Below are 17,226 nucleotides of genomic sequence, written 5' to 3' on the forward strand. Positions count from 1 at the left end.
TTGGACATGGACAGGGACCATCATTGGCTCCTTCTTCCAGCAGGAATCAGTGGTGGCTCCAAGGACTAGTGGAGCAGGTCTCCCCAAGGAGGCACATCACCCGGTGTGGACGCACATCACCAGGTGTGGACGTGGGAGTACAGCAGAGACATATCTAGGCTCACATCCCAGAAATACCACCCTCCTGGTGTGGTGGTTTGAAAGAAAATGGTCCCCAAAGGGAGTGGCACTACTAGGAGGTGTGGCCTTATTGGAGGAATTGTGTCACTGTGGGGTGGGCTTTGAGGTATCCTATGCTCAAGTTACTCCCAGTGAGACAGACCACTTCCTGTTGCCTGCAAGATATAGGCCTCTTAGCTCCTTCTCCAGCCCCATGTCTGCCTGCATACCACCATGTCCCACCATGATGATAACAGACTGAATCTCTGAAACTGTAAGTGAGCCACCACTAAATGTTCTTTTTTATAAGAGTTTCTGTGGTCATGGTGTCTCTTCACAGCAATAGAAACCCTAAGACAGCCAAGAAGTACTCTGTCAGCTCTGCCTCAGTTTCCCCATCTGTAAAATAGGTACTTGCTAGTGGAATTGAGAGTACAGAGACACACAGAGTCCTTGATGTGTGTATTAGCCAAGGTTCTGCAGGGACACAGACTCCATGGGGTGCAGAAAGGGAAAGGGAGGAAGATGGTAGGAGGAGTCAGATGGAGGGAGGGTGGGAAGGCCAGGGAAGAACTGTCTCTAGAGAGCAGTCTGCTGGCAAATTCCCCACCTGGGCGAGCTCATCCACTGTTGTATTTTAATATTCAACTGATCATTCAAGGTCCATTCACATTATGAAAAAAAAAATCTGCTGTGTTTCCTAAAGTCAGGCATAGAGACACACAAAACCCAGCCCTTGGGAGGATGAGGCGTCCGGATTTGAGGTCAATCCGGGTTACACAGCAAGACCATGTCTCAAAACAAACACGCTGTGGCTGGAAAGATGGCTCATTGGTTAGAGTGCTCACTGCCTTAGTTTGGATCTGAGCATCCACACTGCACAGCTCACAAATGCCTGCAACACCAGCCCCAACTGTTTTAATCCTCCCCTTCTGGCCTCTGTGGGCAACCAGTACACATGTGTACATACAAACACACAAAATAAAAAATTTAAAAGCCCACTTATTTAAATCTTACTCTCATTCAAATACCTTCACAGAAACTTTGACAATGGCTGACCAGGTCTCTGGGGACTGTGGCCCAGCAAAACTGACACACAAAATGAACCACCACAGCACACAGAGGCGGTGGTAGAACAACGTGCAAACAGGTAACATGTCTGATCATTTGTCTTACGCTGTCCAGAATCCACATGGATTAGCTCACTTGATCATCTGTGTACAAGGGGAATCATCGCCATTGTAGTGCTGGAGAGATGGAAGGTTGGGGAATTTGCATAATGTTTTGACAATCACATTGGTGGGAGAGAGAAAGCCATGATCTAAACCCAGAGCTCAGATCAGGCTCCAGAGTCACGACTTCCACTAGCAGGGACTCCCCAGCCTCAGAGCCCACTCAGCCCACCAAGGTCGTCGAATGCACCGTATGACCAGACACTGGCAATACTCTAGATTTGGAAAGAGAAGCTAGCCAGCCCCTCACCTCCCTCCACGGCCACCACAACTTTGACGTGGTAGCTGGTGCTTTCCTGGGTGGCAGTAAGTGTGCCCCACCATCTCTCCATATAGAGCCAGCAGAACTGGGACCACTGCAGCCCAGCCCTGCTCCCTGGGAGACAGCAAAGACCCTGAAAGGAAGCAGAGCTCAGAGCTGGCCTGGTACTGGTACCTGCCCCTGAGTGTAGATTGTGGTGACCTGGAGTGGCCCCTCGTAAATGTCCTTGAAGGGGAACTCTCCATGCTCTCAAGCTACTAAAAACAACATCATCCAGGACCCAAGTAGAAACTCACCCTAGCCACCCCTGGGCTGGCTGCTCTGACAAGAGCACAAAGTGGAGGCCCACCTCAAGGTTTGTTTCCCAGATGATCACACTCCCAGCAGATGGCCAGGAGGGATGAGGGCTCAGGGACACCCAGGCGACCTAGAGGAAGGCACATGGATCTAAGGCATATGGCTGGGCATAAGTGCCTGCAGGAGGATCTAGCAGACCAAGGGGCAAAGCCAGCTGGCACCCCTGTAGCCTCCTGACTGAGGTCCTATCTCACGGGATATGTGGAAGAGCCAAGGCCAAAGTCAGGAGTCTGAGTGATGAGGATGCAGGGCACCAAAGCTATGTCCTTTCCCCAGAGGGTCCCGAGAGTGTCTCCCTGTCCCGAGAGTCTCCGAGCCACCAGGCCTGGGATGAGGAGAGAGAACAGACAGGTGGAGAGCCTGCCAGGCACCAGGGTGTTCTGTAGAAGATGAGATTTCTGGGTGAACTGGTTCTTTCTCCCCAGTATAACCCAAAGCCAAAGCCTGGGCACCTGACACCAAATAAGGAGGGGACAGTATGCAGCCCAAAGGCCAGGACCAGGTCAAGTTCAACTGCAAAGAGTCCAGGAGGAGCTGGTGGGGAGCGGGGGGTCAGTGCAGAGATGTCAGTCATCTGGATGGACAGACAGGTGGACGGTACAGGTGATGAGCAGAGCTCACTGCATGTAGGAGTATCGCCAGTCCCCCAGGGGCGCATGAGTTTCCTTGATGACCTGAGGCGATGTCCAGCGCAGGATGTAGTGGGGGCCTCCTGGTTTGTCATTGGTTCCTGTGGAAAAGAGAAGGCACACTGGCTCTTGGCAGGTGGTGAGCACACGGGCTGACAGAGTGAATGGGGCAGCACAGGGGTGAATGATGGTCCATCTACAATGCACCCCACTGAGAAGCTTAGAGAAGGAGAAACTAAACACATGCACAGTCTCAGAGCTGGTTGAGCACACCAGGGCCAAACGTGCATGGCCAGAAGCCAAGTGTGCATAGCCAGAGGGCAGCTGAGAGGCTGAGGCTCACAATACCAAAGAGATAAAACACCAACCAAAAATAACAGTGCCCGGCCAAGCTGCTCTTTAGAAAAGGAGAGGTGGACAGCCTAAGACAGGAACTAAAACACAATATCTGAGTGAATCACTTGATCATAAAGGAAGTTGGTAAGAGAAAGAAAGAATGAAGTAAACATTACCTATCAGCAATCACTTTAAATGTAAATGGGTTAAATTCTGCAATTAAAAGTCATAGTGAGTGAATGGATTTTAAAAAGAAGGCCCAGGCTGGACAGAGGGCTTTCTGGTCTTCTAGAGGACCAGAGTTTGGTTCCCAGCATCTACACAAAGCAGCTCACAACCTCTAGTAACTCCAGCTCCTGGGGATCTGACACCATCATCTGGATTTCTATGTACCTACATATACATGGCCTGTTACTCATACACATCCATAGAATTTTTTTGTTATCTTAAAAAAAAAGATGCTGGGCCAGGTTTGGTGGTATATGCCTTTAATCCAAGCATTTGGGAAGCAGAGGCAAGTGGATCTCTGTGAGTTCAAGACCAGTCTGGTCTTCATAGCACATTCCAGGCCAAAGTTTTTTGAGACAGGGTCTCACTATGCAGTCTTGGCTGGCCTGGAATTCTCTATATAGACCAGGATAGCCTTGAACTCAAGGAGATCCACCTGCCTTTGTCTTCCAAGAGCTGGCATCAAAGGCATGTTCCATCTTACCCAGCCAAAAAAGTTTATTTATTTTTAAGTAAATAAATAAACAAGACCCAATTATATGTGGCTTACAAGAAACTCACTTCACCCCTGAGGACACAGGAAGAAGATATAAAGGGTTCTAAAGACACAGAAGTAGCTCGCCGCAGATAAACGCTAAACAGCTAAAGCTGGAGGGGGAGGGGTGAGGGAGGGGGTATAAACGAGAAAGCCTGGGACAGAGAAGGGCAGCTGTAAATACGTAGGCCACCAGTATCAGAACACCAAAACACAGAAAGCAAATAGTAATAGACACAAAGGGAGAAGGAGACTCCAAGCAATGGCAGAAACTAAATACTCCACTTCCAGCAAAGGGAAGATGATCCAGAAAGAAAATCAACAAAGAAACTAATCTCTCTCTCTCTCTCTCTCTCTCTCTCTCTCTCTCTCTCTCTCACACACACACACACACACACACGCACGTGCTAAGGATGATGTAGAGGAAAGGGAAGCCCTACACATAGGAAAGGAAGTTAGTACAAGATTATGAAATGGTTTAGAAATCGCTCTTTAAAAACTACAACAATCAGCCGGGCAGTGGTGTATGCCTTTATTCCCAGCACTCTGCAGGCAGAGGCAAGTAGATTTCTGTGAGTTCAAGGTCAACCTAGTCTACGAAGCTGGTTCAAAGGCAGCTAAGACTATACCTGTGTACCATACCCCCTCAAAAAACCCTTCAACAATCCCTCCCGGGTATTTTTCCAGAAAAGGAAATTAAAGCAGCAAGCTAAAGAGACATCTGTTCACCAGCCTTCACTTCTCTGCTCACAGCTGCCAAGAAAAGGGAACAACCAAAGGACCCATTGACACATGGGTGGCTGAAAAATTACGGCCCCTACACATCATGGAATGTTATTCAGTCATGAAAAGGGAGCTAGGAACCATTATCCTGGATGAAATAAGCCAGGCTCAGAAAGATGAGAATGGCGTGCTCTCACGGGACCTAACAGAGCTGACCTCCCAGAAGCTGGCAATAACAGCAATTACTAGAAGCTGGGAATTGGGGGACAATGAGTTAAAGTCAGGAATAACTCTTGGGGAACTACATTCTGTACCATAGGGTGAATATGGGTAACAATTAAGCCACATATTTCAAAGACCTAGAAGAAAAGCCTTTGAATGGTTTTAGTCTGTATGTCTGTCTGTCTGTCTCTGTCTCTCTCTCTCTCTCTGTCTGTCTCTCTCTGTCTGTCTGTCTCTCTCTGTCTCTCTCTGTCTGTCTCTCTCTCTCTCTCTCTCTCTCTCTCTCTCTCACACACACACACACACACACACACACACACACACACACACACACACTTGAAGAGACAGACTGCCTTAAATGCTACCTGCTGGTTACATGGGTAGAAACATCTATCCCTTATTAACATGTGTTCTGACCCTGGCTGCCACGAGGGCATAGTAGCCCCTGGCAATTCACTACCTGTCCAGAGATTCTGCATCTACGACCTAGAGAGTACTGGACTCGGGTGACCTTGAGCCTGGTGGTAAAAGCGTGGGCACTGAAGCTAGCATTCACAGCCCTCCCCCATGCCTCAGCTTCCTCCCCTGTACAATAGAAGAATGGCCTCCTAGCTTTGAAAGCCCCTGAAATGATTGCATTTGAACATTCATACACCGCACAGTGGGCTGCTCTGTTCCTAGTCACAGCCTTCTGACCAGGATCCGCCTCCCACTCACTCACCGGAGGCCCGGGCACCCCCAAAGGGCTGCTGGCCCACCACGGACCCAGTAGACTTGTCGTTGATGTAGAAGTTGCCAGCAGCATTCCTCAGCATCCTTGTAGCCTCCTGGACAATTGCCCTAGGAGACAGGACAGTGATCATAGGGGCTGCCAGCCCCAGGTCTGGCTTCCCAGCTAAGCAAGCAGCCATGGCAGGAACAGGACACTCCAGCTGCTAGGGTGAGCCCTGGGCAAGTTAGTCTCCCAGGCTCAGCTCCTCCCCTGGGGCCAATGGGAGGCCTGGGTGGAGAGCACAGGGGATCAGATCAGGCTATAGCTGTGGGGCAACGGAAATGGGAGTCCCAGTCTAACACGGCCATTCATGGAAACTTAGCTAACAGCCACACCCCATGCTTCCTCTTGGGCTCCAGTCCCACTACTGCTCTCTCGGAGGCAGACACAGTTGCTAGCAGGGCAAAGGAGGAAGGAAAATGCAAAGAGTTGGGGTTAGGGTGGCAGGACCCAGATTAGATCTGCCTCCACTGTGGCAAGTCTCCGCAGCACGGGGCAGGGCAGTCACCTAGCTCAGTGGGGCCCCAACAGGCCGATCATGAGCTCCCAGGTCTGTCCCTAGAGATTCAGACAGTGGCCACCCGGGGCTCCCGATATCTGTTTCTAACAAGTCAGCCTGCTGTGCGCCCTGTGTGGGGCTGCCTGCCTATCAGTCTAAACTGAGAGTCCTGGGGAGAGTGCAGAGGGGTTAGCAGGAACTGTGTCCAGGAGGTGGGAATGACAGCATGCTAGCTAGCACTGCTCTCGGCAGAGGCCACTTACTTATCCTGGGAGAACACTGCCCCCGTGAGGCCATAGCTGGTGGTGCTGTCGACCAGCTGCAGCGTCTCTCTGTACTTCTCATCGGGGTACACATACACTGTGAGCACTGGACCAAAGATCTCCTGGGAGAGGAGAGAAAGGGTTAGTCGCCTGACGTCCCCTTCTGGTCATCCTCTCCACCCTCCCAGGCTTCAAACCACACAACAGCCCTGAGCACAGGCAGAGATGGGCATATTCCTCCAGGATCCCTCTGGTCTCTGCATGCCTGGCTTCCTTACCATTTGGCAAAAGAGTCAGAACTTTTCAGCCTCCCTGCCATGCCCTCACCTGGACAGTAAAGCAGGGGTTTTCCCTGGTCCTGCACCACCACCCCATCTCAGGCATCAGCCACAGCCAGATAGTGAACCAGTGAGCCCAAGCTGCCATAATCCCACAGTGGCTGTGGTAGCTGTGGCAACGGAGTGGCAGGCCACAGCCAGAACCGACAGTGACAGAGTCTTGGACAGGGCTGAGCTCCGGAGCGCAAGACCCAAGTCTGTTCACTCCAGCTGTGAGCCCTTCCCGCCAGGCCACCCCTCCTCATACCTCCTCATCCATGAAGCCAGACAGCATTAGAAACCAGCATGACGCCCGCCCAAGGACAGCCCATTGCAATCACCTCCTTCATGATGGGATCCTGTGGGTCCTTGCTCTCAATGATGCACGGCTCCACATAGTAACCCACCGACTCGTTGCACTGGCCCCCCGCCAGGACACTGAGGCTGGGAGAGGAGCGTGCATGTTCCAGCCACCTCTTGATGCGGGCGAAGGCCTAGGGCAGGTGAGCAGGAGGGTGTCAAAGACAGCTGTCCCTCACACTCGCCCCCAAACACCTCTACCTAAAGGGCCTATGTGTATCTGTAGCATGTGTCTGTGTCTAATTGTATGTGTGTGTGGTGTGTATATAAGTGCATGTGTGTGGTGTGTATGTATATGGTGTGTGCATGTGAGTATGTATGCTATGTATGTGGGATCCGTGTGCATGTATATAAGAGTGTTACATAGTGTGTACGCAAGCTCCTGTGTGGTAAAGCCACAGGTATCCTTACATATAAACACACTGAGAAAACCATACAGAAAGGTGCATATATAGCTACATGTTTACATTTAAGCACATGATAGGTGCATGTGGCTAGAGATGTGTTTTCATGGTCATTTACACTATGGTTTCAGAGCTGTGATTAAGTGCACGTATGTGGGCCTGTCTCTGTGTGTGTACATGAGTGTGTGCACACACATGTGCTCTAGGGGCTTGCTGAGCCCGGCTCAAGGGTGTGTAGACAAGAGCTATTTCTGGCCATGGGTGATCCTGCTCTCTTCAAGGCGGGGGGTGGAGGGAGCATGCCCGGTTAGAAGCCACACTGATCAGTCTGCCCCTCTCTGTCGTACATCTGTGCCCAGCACCCCTCCCCCAGAATGTGCTGTACCCCACCCCTACCTACCTTGGCATCAATCACTGCGGAGAAGAAGGTCCCAAAGTCCTCTGAAGGCTAGGGACAAGGGAAGGACAGATGAGACCCTGCAGGCCAGAGACAAAGGGAGTCCCTTCCCCACAGCCCACCCCACGTGCACAGAGCCCCAAGGAAGGCACCCTGCCTCAAAGAGCCAGAGAGAGCTGCAGCCAATCCCATCAGCCACCTGCTGGGCGCAGCAGAGGTGCCACTCACATCGCCCACTTTGATCCTGCTGTGCTCCTCCAGCAGCCGCCCTTTGATCTGTGGCCACAGAGACTGGGGAACGTAGAGGCGCGAGCAGGCTGAGCACTTCTGACCACCGTACTCAAAGGCCGAGCGCACCGTCCCGCTCACCACGCTGTCCACATCGGCCGAGCTATGCACAAAATGGAAATTCTTCCCGCCACACTCTACAGGGCACAGGGGGTGGACATGAATGGAGGGTGCTGGCTGCAGCCCAAGCCACCACCCACAGCAATCCACAGCCCTGCATCCAGACAGTGAGAGAGAGCAATTAGAACAGAGAGGAGCAAGGGGGGCCACGAGCCAGGCCTGCCCCACTCCCCGGAAGGGGAACGGGAGAGCAGAGAGCATAGGCACCTGCTCCCCGTCACAGATGAGAAAACCAAATGGTCAACATGAGGCAGGAGCACAGCAAGCCAAGCTCCCAAGAGCCCACCCAGGCTTTCCTGAAACCTCTCAGGAAGCCCACCTATTCCCTTAGTGAAGACCTTCAGACTGTACAGCACTGTCCAGCCTCAGTTTACCTGCTCAGTAACAACAGATAACAGCAGGCAAAGGCACATACCCCCTGCCAGGTGCCAGAGGAAAGGGCCACCCACACCCTCCCCTGCAGGGTCCCCCATTCATCTCATAATGAAAGGACCGAGGACATGAAGGCTAGGAAACTTTTTTTTTCTGTGTAGCTTTGGAACCAGTCCTGGAACTAGCTCTTGCAGACCAGGCTGGCCTCAAACTCACAGAGATCCACCTGCCTCTGCCTCCCGAGTGCTGGGATTAAAGGCGTGAGCCACCACCGTCCAGCCTAGGGCTGGGAAACTCAAATACTACAGCCTACCCAGGCTCACCATCAGAGGCCAGCCAGCTCAGGAAGGGCCTTGCCATGGGCCCCACCACACACTAGCGGTTAGAAGGTTAAACCACCAGCCACAGCTTCTGCTGTCAAGTGTGCCCCAGACAGAGTATGTTCTACAAACGGGCTTTGCAAAAACGGGGTTCTGTGGCCTGGGGAGTCTGGGAAACATCACACAGCCAGTCACGCTTTCCAAGTCTATAAATGGAGTACTAAAGGCCCTGCAATGCCCTGCAGAAGAGGACTCACTGGCTTTGCTTCATACATGTGTCAAGCTTTTGTGACCAAGGAATGGTTTCTCAGGAGTTATCACTGTCAACGAGAGGTGGCCCTGCTGTCCTCTCAGCCAATTTCCTCCTCCTGTCCCCCTACACAGAGATACACACATGCACAGACCAGGCTCCTACCTCCCCTGCTCAGACCCATGCCACCCACCACAGCACCCCCCACCCCACACCACATATGTGTGCTAATGGCTAACAGAAACACAGCCCTCAGTTCCACACACAGGCATGTTTAAATGTTCTGTAGCCACACGTGCTCCCAAGGGGGTAGCTGCAGAGGCAGGTAGAGAACTCTTCAAATGGGTCCCCAACAACCCAAGAGAATCCTGGCCATTCCACTTTATCTCCTGCTCGCTCATAAAGGCCCAGGAGAGGGCCCCTGAAAGCGTGAGGGGCGGGGCTTACCACCGGCCAGGCGTGGGAAGGTACGGAAACGGTCCAGATTCTGGGCCACCTGCTTCCACAGGTGTTTGAAGGTGCTAGAACCAAAGAGTAGGGTGTCAGTGTCAAGATGTCTCACTAGGAAGAGGCTAAAAGGCCTTGAGAGAAGAGCCAGAAGTGTGGAGGGGGTCATCGTAGTACCAGGATGTAACTAAGTGGGTGGTGGCAGCTGGGATGGGGCTTAGGGAGCAAGATGGCACAAAGAAGGCCCAGATGTGAAAAAGAGAAAGTGCTGGTTAGCTCTTTCTGACACAGGGCTGTGTGACGTAATATCTCCAAGCCTTCAATTCTGCACCTCGTCTAGAACAAGAACCGTCCGTGTGCATGGACTGCAGCGTGAGTCGAAACTTCGGGGCATGCTGGGCACAGTGCAGTGCCTGAGAAGGAATACACAAACCTGTGGCTATGAGGGGCATCCTGGCCCAGTGCCTGGCCTGACCAACCAACCCAACAACTCAGGCTGTGTGCCCCCACCTGCCACCCCAGAAACTTCACCTCCTCCCCAGGCTTCACTGTGACCAACCTCAACACCACAAAACAATAAAAATGCTAATCACCCAGCCACGGTAGCTAACGGTAATTTACGGCTTTCCTACCTTCGGTCTAGCAGCTTGCCAGAGCGTGGCAAACGGGGGCCAGGCCCACTCCGCCTGCTAACAGGCAGAGACCCGAGCATTGGCAGAGAAGGCCTCTGGGGAAAAGGCCTCCTCAGCAACCCTCAAAGCTGCCACCCACACCAGCGATCCAGGCAGAGAAGGTGCAAAGAAACCACTGTAGGTGCCCCACAGCAAGAGCTGCAGACGCAAAACGGGACACCAGGCTGTCCCTGTCACCTCTACCCAGATGCCCAGAAGGCTCCTCGGTCAATGATCTACACAGGACTCCACTTCCCCCAAGCCTGTACATCTGACAGAGTCTATCCTGGTCTACAATGTCCTCTCTGCCAAGGCTAGAAGGTCTTGCACCCACACCTCAGTCCTGCAGACTGCCAGCAGCTTGCCACGCTGCTCTGCCCTAGGTTCTAACATCCCTGCCTAGTCCATAGTCATTATTCCAATCCCTGGAGCCCACAACCTCTGGAGCAGCCCCAGCCAGTTCCTAGGATGGGGTACAGTTGCCACGGCCAGGAGGGCTAGCAATGGGCAGACCCAAGACACACAGACCCAGGGTCTAGAGTGGGACTGGGTACCTACAAAGTGTTGTCTACCTCTAGCTAATGGCACCATGACACACACAGGCCCAGGGGGACCAGAGCACACACAATATGGATTTCTAAAATAAAACAGTCCCAATTAGATATGGCTGGGCCATCGCTATTAGAAATCCAAGAAAATAAAGCCAGTCACTCCCCAGGTTCAATGGGCAGCCCCAGCCTGAGACAGAGCTGTGCTTACACCATTCCCTATGACCTTCTGTGTCTCCTGTCATCTTCAGCATGCAGCCCAGACACTTCTGTAGATTCCAAAGGCTCCTAGGAGCCACTAGGCTAAACCTGAGAGGTGGGGCCAAGGAAGGCAGGGCTGGGGATGGCGAGCAGGGGACTTCACTATTCACTTATTTCCAGCTATTTCTAGCCATAGCACAGAACCCTGTGCTTCAGGGGATGGAAGCCACCTGCTGAGTCAGTGAGCTGGTGACAGGCAGACGGTCCAGCCCTCCCCCAACTCCACCCTCCAGGCCCAAGGGACATGGCTTAGCCTTCAGGCCCCCTTGGTGTCCTTCCCCTTCCTATCACTCTGTCCCCACCTCCTCACCTATGCCTAGCAAATCCTTCACCCTTTTCCAAGAAGCAAGGCCAATATCTCCTGTCTTCAGCCCGCCCATTCATGCCCTCTATGGTAGAAGGCTGCTCTCAGCCATACACCATTCTCCTTTCCTATCCTTTCAAACACTCAGCAAGACAGGGACCACCGCCAGGAGGTGGAGGCGCACGCCTTTAATCATAGCCCTTGGGAGGCAGAGGCAGGCGAATCTCAGTGAGTTCGAAGCCAGCCTGGTCTACAAAACTAGTTCCATGACAGCCAGAGAAACCCCGTTGTGAAAAAAACAAAACCAAACCAAAACAAAACAAAACAAAACAAAAAAGCTAGGGGCCCACTGTTATTTGACTGATAAAAAACCAAAACTAGATTGAGAGAAGACAGTCGCAGAGAGAAAGTAGGTATTACCAATGTGTGACCTCTGGGTTCACAGTCCCAGACAGCAGCACCATTTCCCTATACCTGTGCCCAACCCTATCCCCGCACAGACTTACGGCACACTGCCTGTGAAGTTGATGCCACAGAGGTGTTCCGAGCTGGTGATCGTGTCCCCGAACGTTGGCCCATCAGCTGGTACAAACTGGATGATGTTGGGGGGCAAGCCGGCCTCCCGGAGGATGCGGTAGACGGCATAGCTAGCCAGCATGGCAGTGTCACTGGGCTTCCACAGGACCACGTTGCCCTGCCGAAAAGGTGTGAACGTGGCTCACAAGGTAGTGGGATACCAACCACACCAACCATGTACCCCACTGCACCTCACCTGATAGCACAGTCACCCCTACCTGGAACCATGACACCCCATGTCTCCCCCCCCCACCTAAGCCCACCAGGTAATATCTATCTGCACGGTCTCCAGAGGATCCTGCATGGAGGCCCTAGGCTTCGCCTCTGACTCAAGCCTGGGTTCCCTTCCTCTGCAAGCCTGGGCGGAGTCCTGCCCTCACTGCAGGCGAGGGCTGTTCTCGGTGTTCCGGGCCACGCCTGGGTGTGGCTGAGCAAGTACAGACGTTTTACACGTGTGTTGGGTCGGAGCACATACAGCATCCATTATAGGCGCCAGAGGGGCCCATCCGAGGATGCAAGAGGCTGTCCCTGTGCCTGGACATAAGACATGCATGGGGTACAGACACCCTGCCTGGGGTCCAGGCTGTTGGGTCAACACCAGCCCTCCTCCTGCCCAGTCTATTGAGGATTGGCCTGTATCCCCCATATCAGGCTGGGAACTCCCACAGGTACAGACACCTTCCCTCAACAAATTCCTATCTGTTCCACCGTTTACTAGCCTCGCAAGGAGGTCCCTACTGTACATCTCTGGTGTCACCTGGCACAGAGCATAAGGGCGACCACTTCTCTCGTTGCTTTTTTAGTTAAATGACATCATCAGCCCAGTGCCAATGGCTGTCACACACCATCACCATCGGCAGTCACTGGACCTGTGGCTCGCTCTCGCCTGGACCTCCCTGGTGTCTAGATCTCCCTCCATCTCTGAAACCCAGTGATATGCACCCCACCAAACACACATAAGTGCTCCTGTTTAACAGAGGCGAACACTCTGCCTCAGCCTGGGGTCTCCCCCAAACAAACAAGGCTATGCTGGAACCCAGAGCTTATCCACAGCCCCTGCTGCTACCATCTGCGCTTCTCCCATGCCTGAAAGCAGGGGCTGTGTTGGTTTGAGTCTGAGGCATGACTAACTCTAACTCCTCTTGTCCCCGGCTCCTCACCATTAAGGCGGGTGCACCCGCCAAGTTGCCTCCAATGGCGGTGAAGTTGAAGGGAGAGATAGCTGCCACGAAGCCCTGAGGACAGAGGATGAGGGTGAGGCACAGCCTGAGGCTCTCAGCAGCCCCTGTGGCCCCACTACCTGCCCTGCAGTACCTCCAGCCCCCGGTACACCACGTGGTTGGTGCTGGGTGGCACGCTGATGGGCTGCTCCCCCTCCAGCTCCACAGCGAACTTGGCGTTGAATCGAAAGAAGTCGATGAGCTCTGCTGCAGCATCGATCTCTGCTTGGATCACAGTTTTTCCCTGTTAGGAGGGCAGCCTATGTTCAAGGACAGCAGACAGGCCAGAGCCAGCCCCCCGAAGGGAACAAAAACCTTCAGTGGGCTGACCAGGCCTGGCCCCAGGACTGAGGAGGGAAAGGATCTGGTTCTCAGACATCCAAACTTCCTCCATCAGACAGACTAATGCACACCGGACCAGAAAAACACCTCCTGACCTTCTTGCAGAGCTACATGGCTCATAATTCTTGGCATACTGTTGGAGTGTGGCGCCTAGGAGGCTCAGACTTGCCTACAAAGTGCTACCTAGAACTCCTTGAGTCTCAATCCAAATAAAAAGAGACCCCAGTGTGACAGCCCACACATCCATGTCTATCTTCCTGACAATTTCACTCACATCACAAACTCAACACTGAAAAGGCAGGGAGCTGTCATCCCACCTCTATGCAGCAGAGGGCGCTCTCACCATGGAGACAGGTGAACCCGTGGAACTCTACACGCCGCGCCGCGGGGGTTTTAGCTTCTGTTAGGGGAACTCTTGGAGGAGGCCAAACCGTGCCTTTCTCCCTAGCTCCTTCCTAGCAGTATGTGGCTCAGCTGAAAAGCCCATTTCTCAGACTCCATTTCTCAGGAGACGTCTTTGACAACTTAAAGATGAAGCTCAAGGAAGACACTTCTCGCAGGGGCAGCAAATATATACACTTAGCATCCAGCAGCTACCTGAGCTGTGACTGTAAGTGACAAGGGACAGAACACTCCTGAACAGAACAGAATGGCCCTTCTGGGCCCGGAATGCCAGGAAGCCCCAGAGGACAGGATGGAGACAGACCACATGGTCAGGGTCCCTTCTAGGCAGGGGATACTGGGCAGAACTAGAGGAGGCCTGGGTTTCCCACAGACTCCTGCTGAGTCCAGACTTCATCATGGGCAGAACAGCCTGGCAAGGAAAGGAACCAGACAGAGGATGGGTGGAGGGGCCCCAGCTATGGGATGAGAACCTGGGAGAGAGACCCAGGTGGTCCCTGAGTCAGGAACAACTTCGTGGATGTTTAAAAGCTCCCTCTGATGGCTGCAGGGAGACCAGAGGCAGGGTCCGACCTGCAGCTTATAAGCCCCGTGAGTCCCTGCATGGCTCCGCCTACAGCCTGACACATTTGGAGATGGCAGTGCCATACAGCGATGTCGGAAGGCTAGCAGGGCAATTGATGATCCTGAATGACAAAGGCTTGGCCCAGAGTAGGGGGACAGGAACAAAGGGGAGGTCATAGGCCATGACAGGACACATGGGCTCAGCACAACCTGCCTAGCGTGGTAACCTATGTTACATCCCCGACTTCAAGGAAAGTTTCTGGGAACGTCTCCAAGTCTCCAACAGCTCCTGGCACACGGAGGCTTTTCAGCTGATATCTAGTGACAGAAATGGAGTAAGCCAGCCTGACAGGGCCTGTTAATCCTCACCTGTCCCACCATGGTCTTGGCAAGAATCTCAGCCCTTCGTGGCCCGCTCAGCATATCTGCCGCCTTCAGGAAGATCTGGGCCCGGTCTGCCACAGGCTTCAGGTCCCACTCTTTCCTGGCAGCCAAGGCAGCCTCGATGGCTTTGTTGAGCAAGGCCTGGAGAGAGAGGAGAGAGAGGTAAAGGACTACCTTCTGACCTGCCCAACAGGAAGGGTCCCAGTGCATAGAAGAAGGACCGGGAGGACACTACCTACCAGCAGAAAGCCCCCAGTCCTGTCCACACTTCTAGAGACAGCCTATCCTGCTCTCATTCTGAGGCCTTTCAGCTGCTACAAAAGAAAGCCCCTGCCCCCCTTTCTCCCATGGTCTAACTAAGGAGGTACCACATCCTTGGGATCCAAGGGGCTCCAGCCTTGCTGTTAAAATCACTGCTTGACACACTAGTAGCTGCAGGTGACCGAGACCCCACCAACCCTCATGACCACGTGGCACCAGCCATCAGCCCCTCCCATGGGCCCCCCTCTCTCACTCTCTGCCTGGTTTCCATCTATGTCTCTAACTGCTCTGGTGCAAACTTACAGAATCTACCCCCTTCCCTCCCCAACAGCCCTCCCCAGGTCTCCCTGAAGCAGTGGGCACGTTACAGGGAACGTTCGGTGCTGCTCCCACTCTGACCAACACAGCTAGAACTTGGCTTAAGTTATCCTGTATGTGACTGGTGTGGTTGCAGGCTCAACACAAACACTCCCAGGGCCAGGGAGAGAGGTAGGGGGTGCACCCAAAACGGGCAGGGCAGCCATAGTCACCAGGGACTCACCTTGTCTGCATAACAGAACTTAGCCACCTTGTGTCCATGGTTGAAGGGCTGGAAGAAAGAGCAGAGAGCATCATGGTTCATAAGTAAGGCTAAGACCACAGACATCTCTGCCTTCTGGGGGAAGCATAGCCTCCGTGTTCAGTTACACATGCCTGAATCCCAGCTCATTCACCTACCGCCCTAGGCCATGGCAACTCCTCCCACCACCACCACCCGGTTCTCCATGCCTAGAAGCTGACACCAGCCTCTGTTAAAAGTCCTTCTAACAGGCCCATGAGACAGCACGGCGGGTAAAAGCACTTGCCACTCGGGCTTAGTGATCTGGTGATCTGATTCTGTTCCCAGTACCCACCTAAGGGCAAAAGGAGAAAACCGACCCCACAAAGCTGTCCTCTGACCTCCACAGGTACCCTGGGCTCAGTCACAAAGCTATGGGAAGATGCAGGGAAAGGTAGGGTAGTTCTGTCAAACTGGATCCAGCACATGGTGCTCTTGGAGTTCTAGCTAAATAGACTCATTGGCAAAAAGGCCAGCCCCAAGGGGGCTGGAGAGATGGCTCAGAGGTTAGGAGCACTGGCTGCTCTTCCAGAGGACCTGGGTTCAGTTCCCAGCACCCACATGGCAGCTAACAACTGTCTGTAACTCAAGTTCCAGGGGATCGGACACCCTCAAATAGACATACAAAACACAGATGAACATAAAATAAAATTATGAAAATTAAAAAAATTTTTTAAAAAAAGATAAGCCCTTCACCCCTCTCCACTGCAACTGAACGCTCTGTGAGTTTCCCGGTTCACTGTGGTTTACTGTCGTCCACTCTGGTTTCTACAGGGCTGAACCCAGTTCTCTGTCCGTAGCTTGCAACTGACCCATAGAAGAAACCGCCAGGGACAGACACACTCTTCCCAGGATCCTTCTGTGGACATGACTCATGAGTGGGCTGGGCATGGTACCCTTTGTACTAGAAGTTTTAGAAATCCTAGGAATTCAAATTCTAGGAGGTGACGACTTACAGACAGCTGGTACTGCACATCAGAAGTCCACACCTCCTCATCCCCGACAACACAGGGGATGGCTTCCGTCTGGCCTTTCAGGTTCTTCAGAGCCTGGGGAGAGGCACAGAGATGTGGATGGGAACTTTCGGTCTCTCTTGCTCCATGCCCCACACACCCTGGGGACACCCCACCCTGTTACCTTCTGCAGTGCATCCCGCTCGGGGCTGCCCTGAGTGAACGCTAAGATGGGCTCATTGGCCACCTTCAGAGAGGAGGTGTGCTTCCAACGCAGCCTGGAAACAAAGCATGGAAAAAAAAACACCAGGTAAGTCAGCAGCCGCCATGCCAGTCCCTCTGTCTCCACGGGTGGTCCTGAGCTGACCCACGTGGCTGAAATCCAAGCAAATCCAGAGTCTGGGGAGACAGCAGGCTTTGCTTTGAGTCTAATCCTTGGAAGTCATAACTACTGTGTGTCTTTCGTTACATGACTTGCCTGCTCTGAGTGTTTCTAAAGCTACTAAATGAGTTACTTAAAGTCAATTCTGTATAGGTTGGAGGCCACTGTCCCTTCTTTTCTAAAAATCACACCACAGAATCAGGCTTCCTCTGACACGGAACAGGCAAGCCTGTGAGAGCTGAGTGTCTCGGTGTAAGCCAGGAAGATG

The 17,226-nt window shown here is 53.0% G+C and overlaps 1 protein-coding gene across 1 annotated transcript in view; it reads right to left on the reverse strand.

The window, feature by feature from the left end:
- Nucleotides 1-1,143: 1,143 nt before the first annotated feature.
- The window catches only part of Aldh4a1 (aldehyde dehydrogenase 4 family member A1), a 24,848-nt gene continuing 8,765 nt past the window's right edge, over nt 1,144-17,226 (reverse strand). The window contains exons 2-15 of the mRNA XM_038333386.2: nt 16,761-16,854; nt 16,580-16,672; nt 15,567-15,614; nt 14,750-14,905; nt 13,167-13,316; nt 13,013-13,087; nt 11,783-11,970; nt 9,493-9,566; nt 7,924-8,120; nt 7,699-7,746; nt 6,876-7,028; nt 6,218-6,339; nt 5,405-5,523; nt 1,144-2,740 (exon numbers count right to left, since the gene is read on the reverse strand). Of these exons, the coding sequence (XP_038189314.1) occupies nt 2,628-2,740; nt 5,405-5,523; nt 6,218-6,339; nt 6,876-7,028; nt 7,699-7,746; nt 7,924-8,120; nt 9,493-9,566; nt 11,783-11,970; nt 13,013-13,087; nt 13,167-13,316; nt 14,750-14,905; nt 15,567-15,614; nt 16,580-16,672; nt 16,761-16,854 (1,630 nt within the window). The 3' untranslated portion in view covers nt 1,144-2,627. The remainder of the gene's footprint in view (nt 2,741-5,404; nt 5,524-6,217; nt 6,340-6,875; nt 7,029-7,698; nt 7,747-7,923; nt 8,121-9,492; nt 9,567-11,782; nt 11,971-13,012; nt 13,088-13,166; nt 13,317-14,749; nt 14,906-15,566; nt 15,615-16,579; nt 16,673-16,760; nt 16,855-17,226) is intronic.

The sequence above is a fragment of the Arvicola amphibius genome, chromosome 6 (assembly GCF_903992535.2).
Source record: "Arvicola amphibius chromosome 6, mArvAmp1.2, whole genome shotgun sequence".
NCBI classification, from domain to species: Eukaryota; Metazoa; Chordata; class Mammalia; order Rodentia; family Cricetidae; genus Arvicola; species Arvicola amphibius.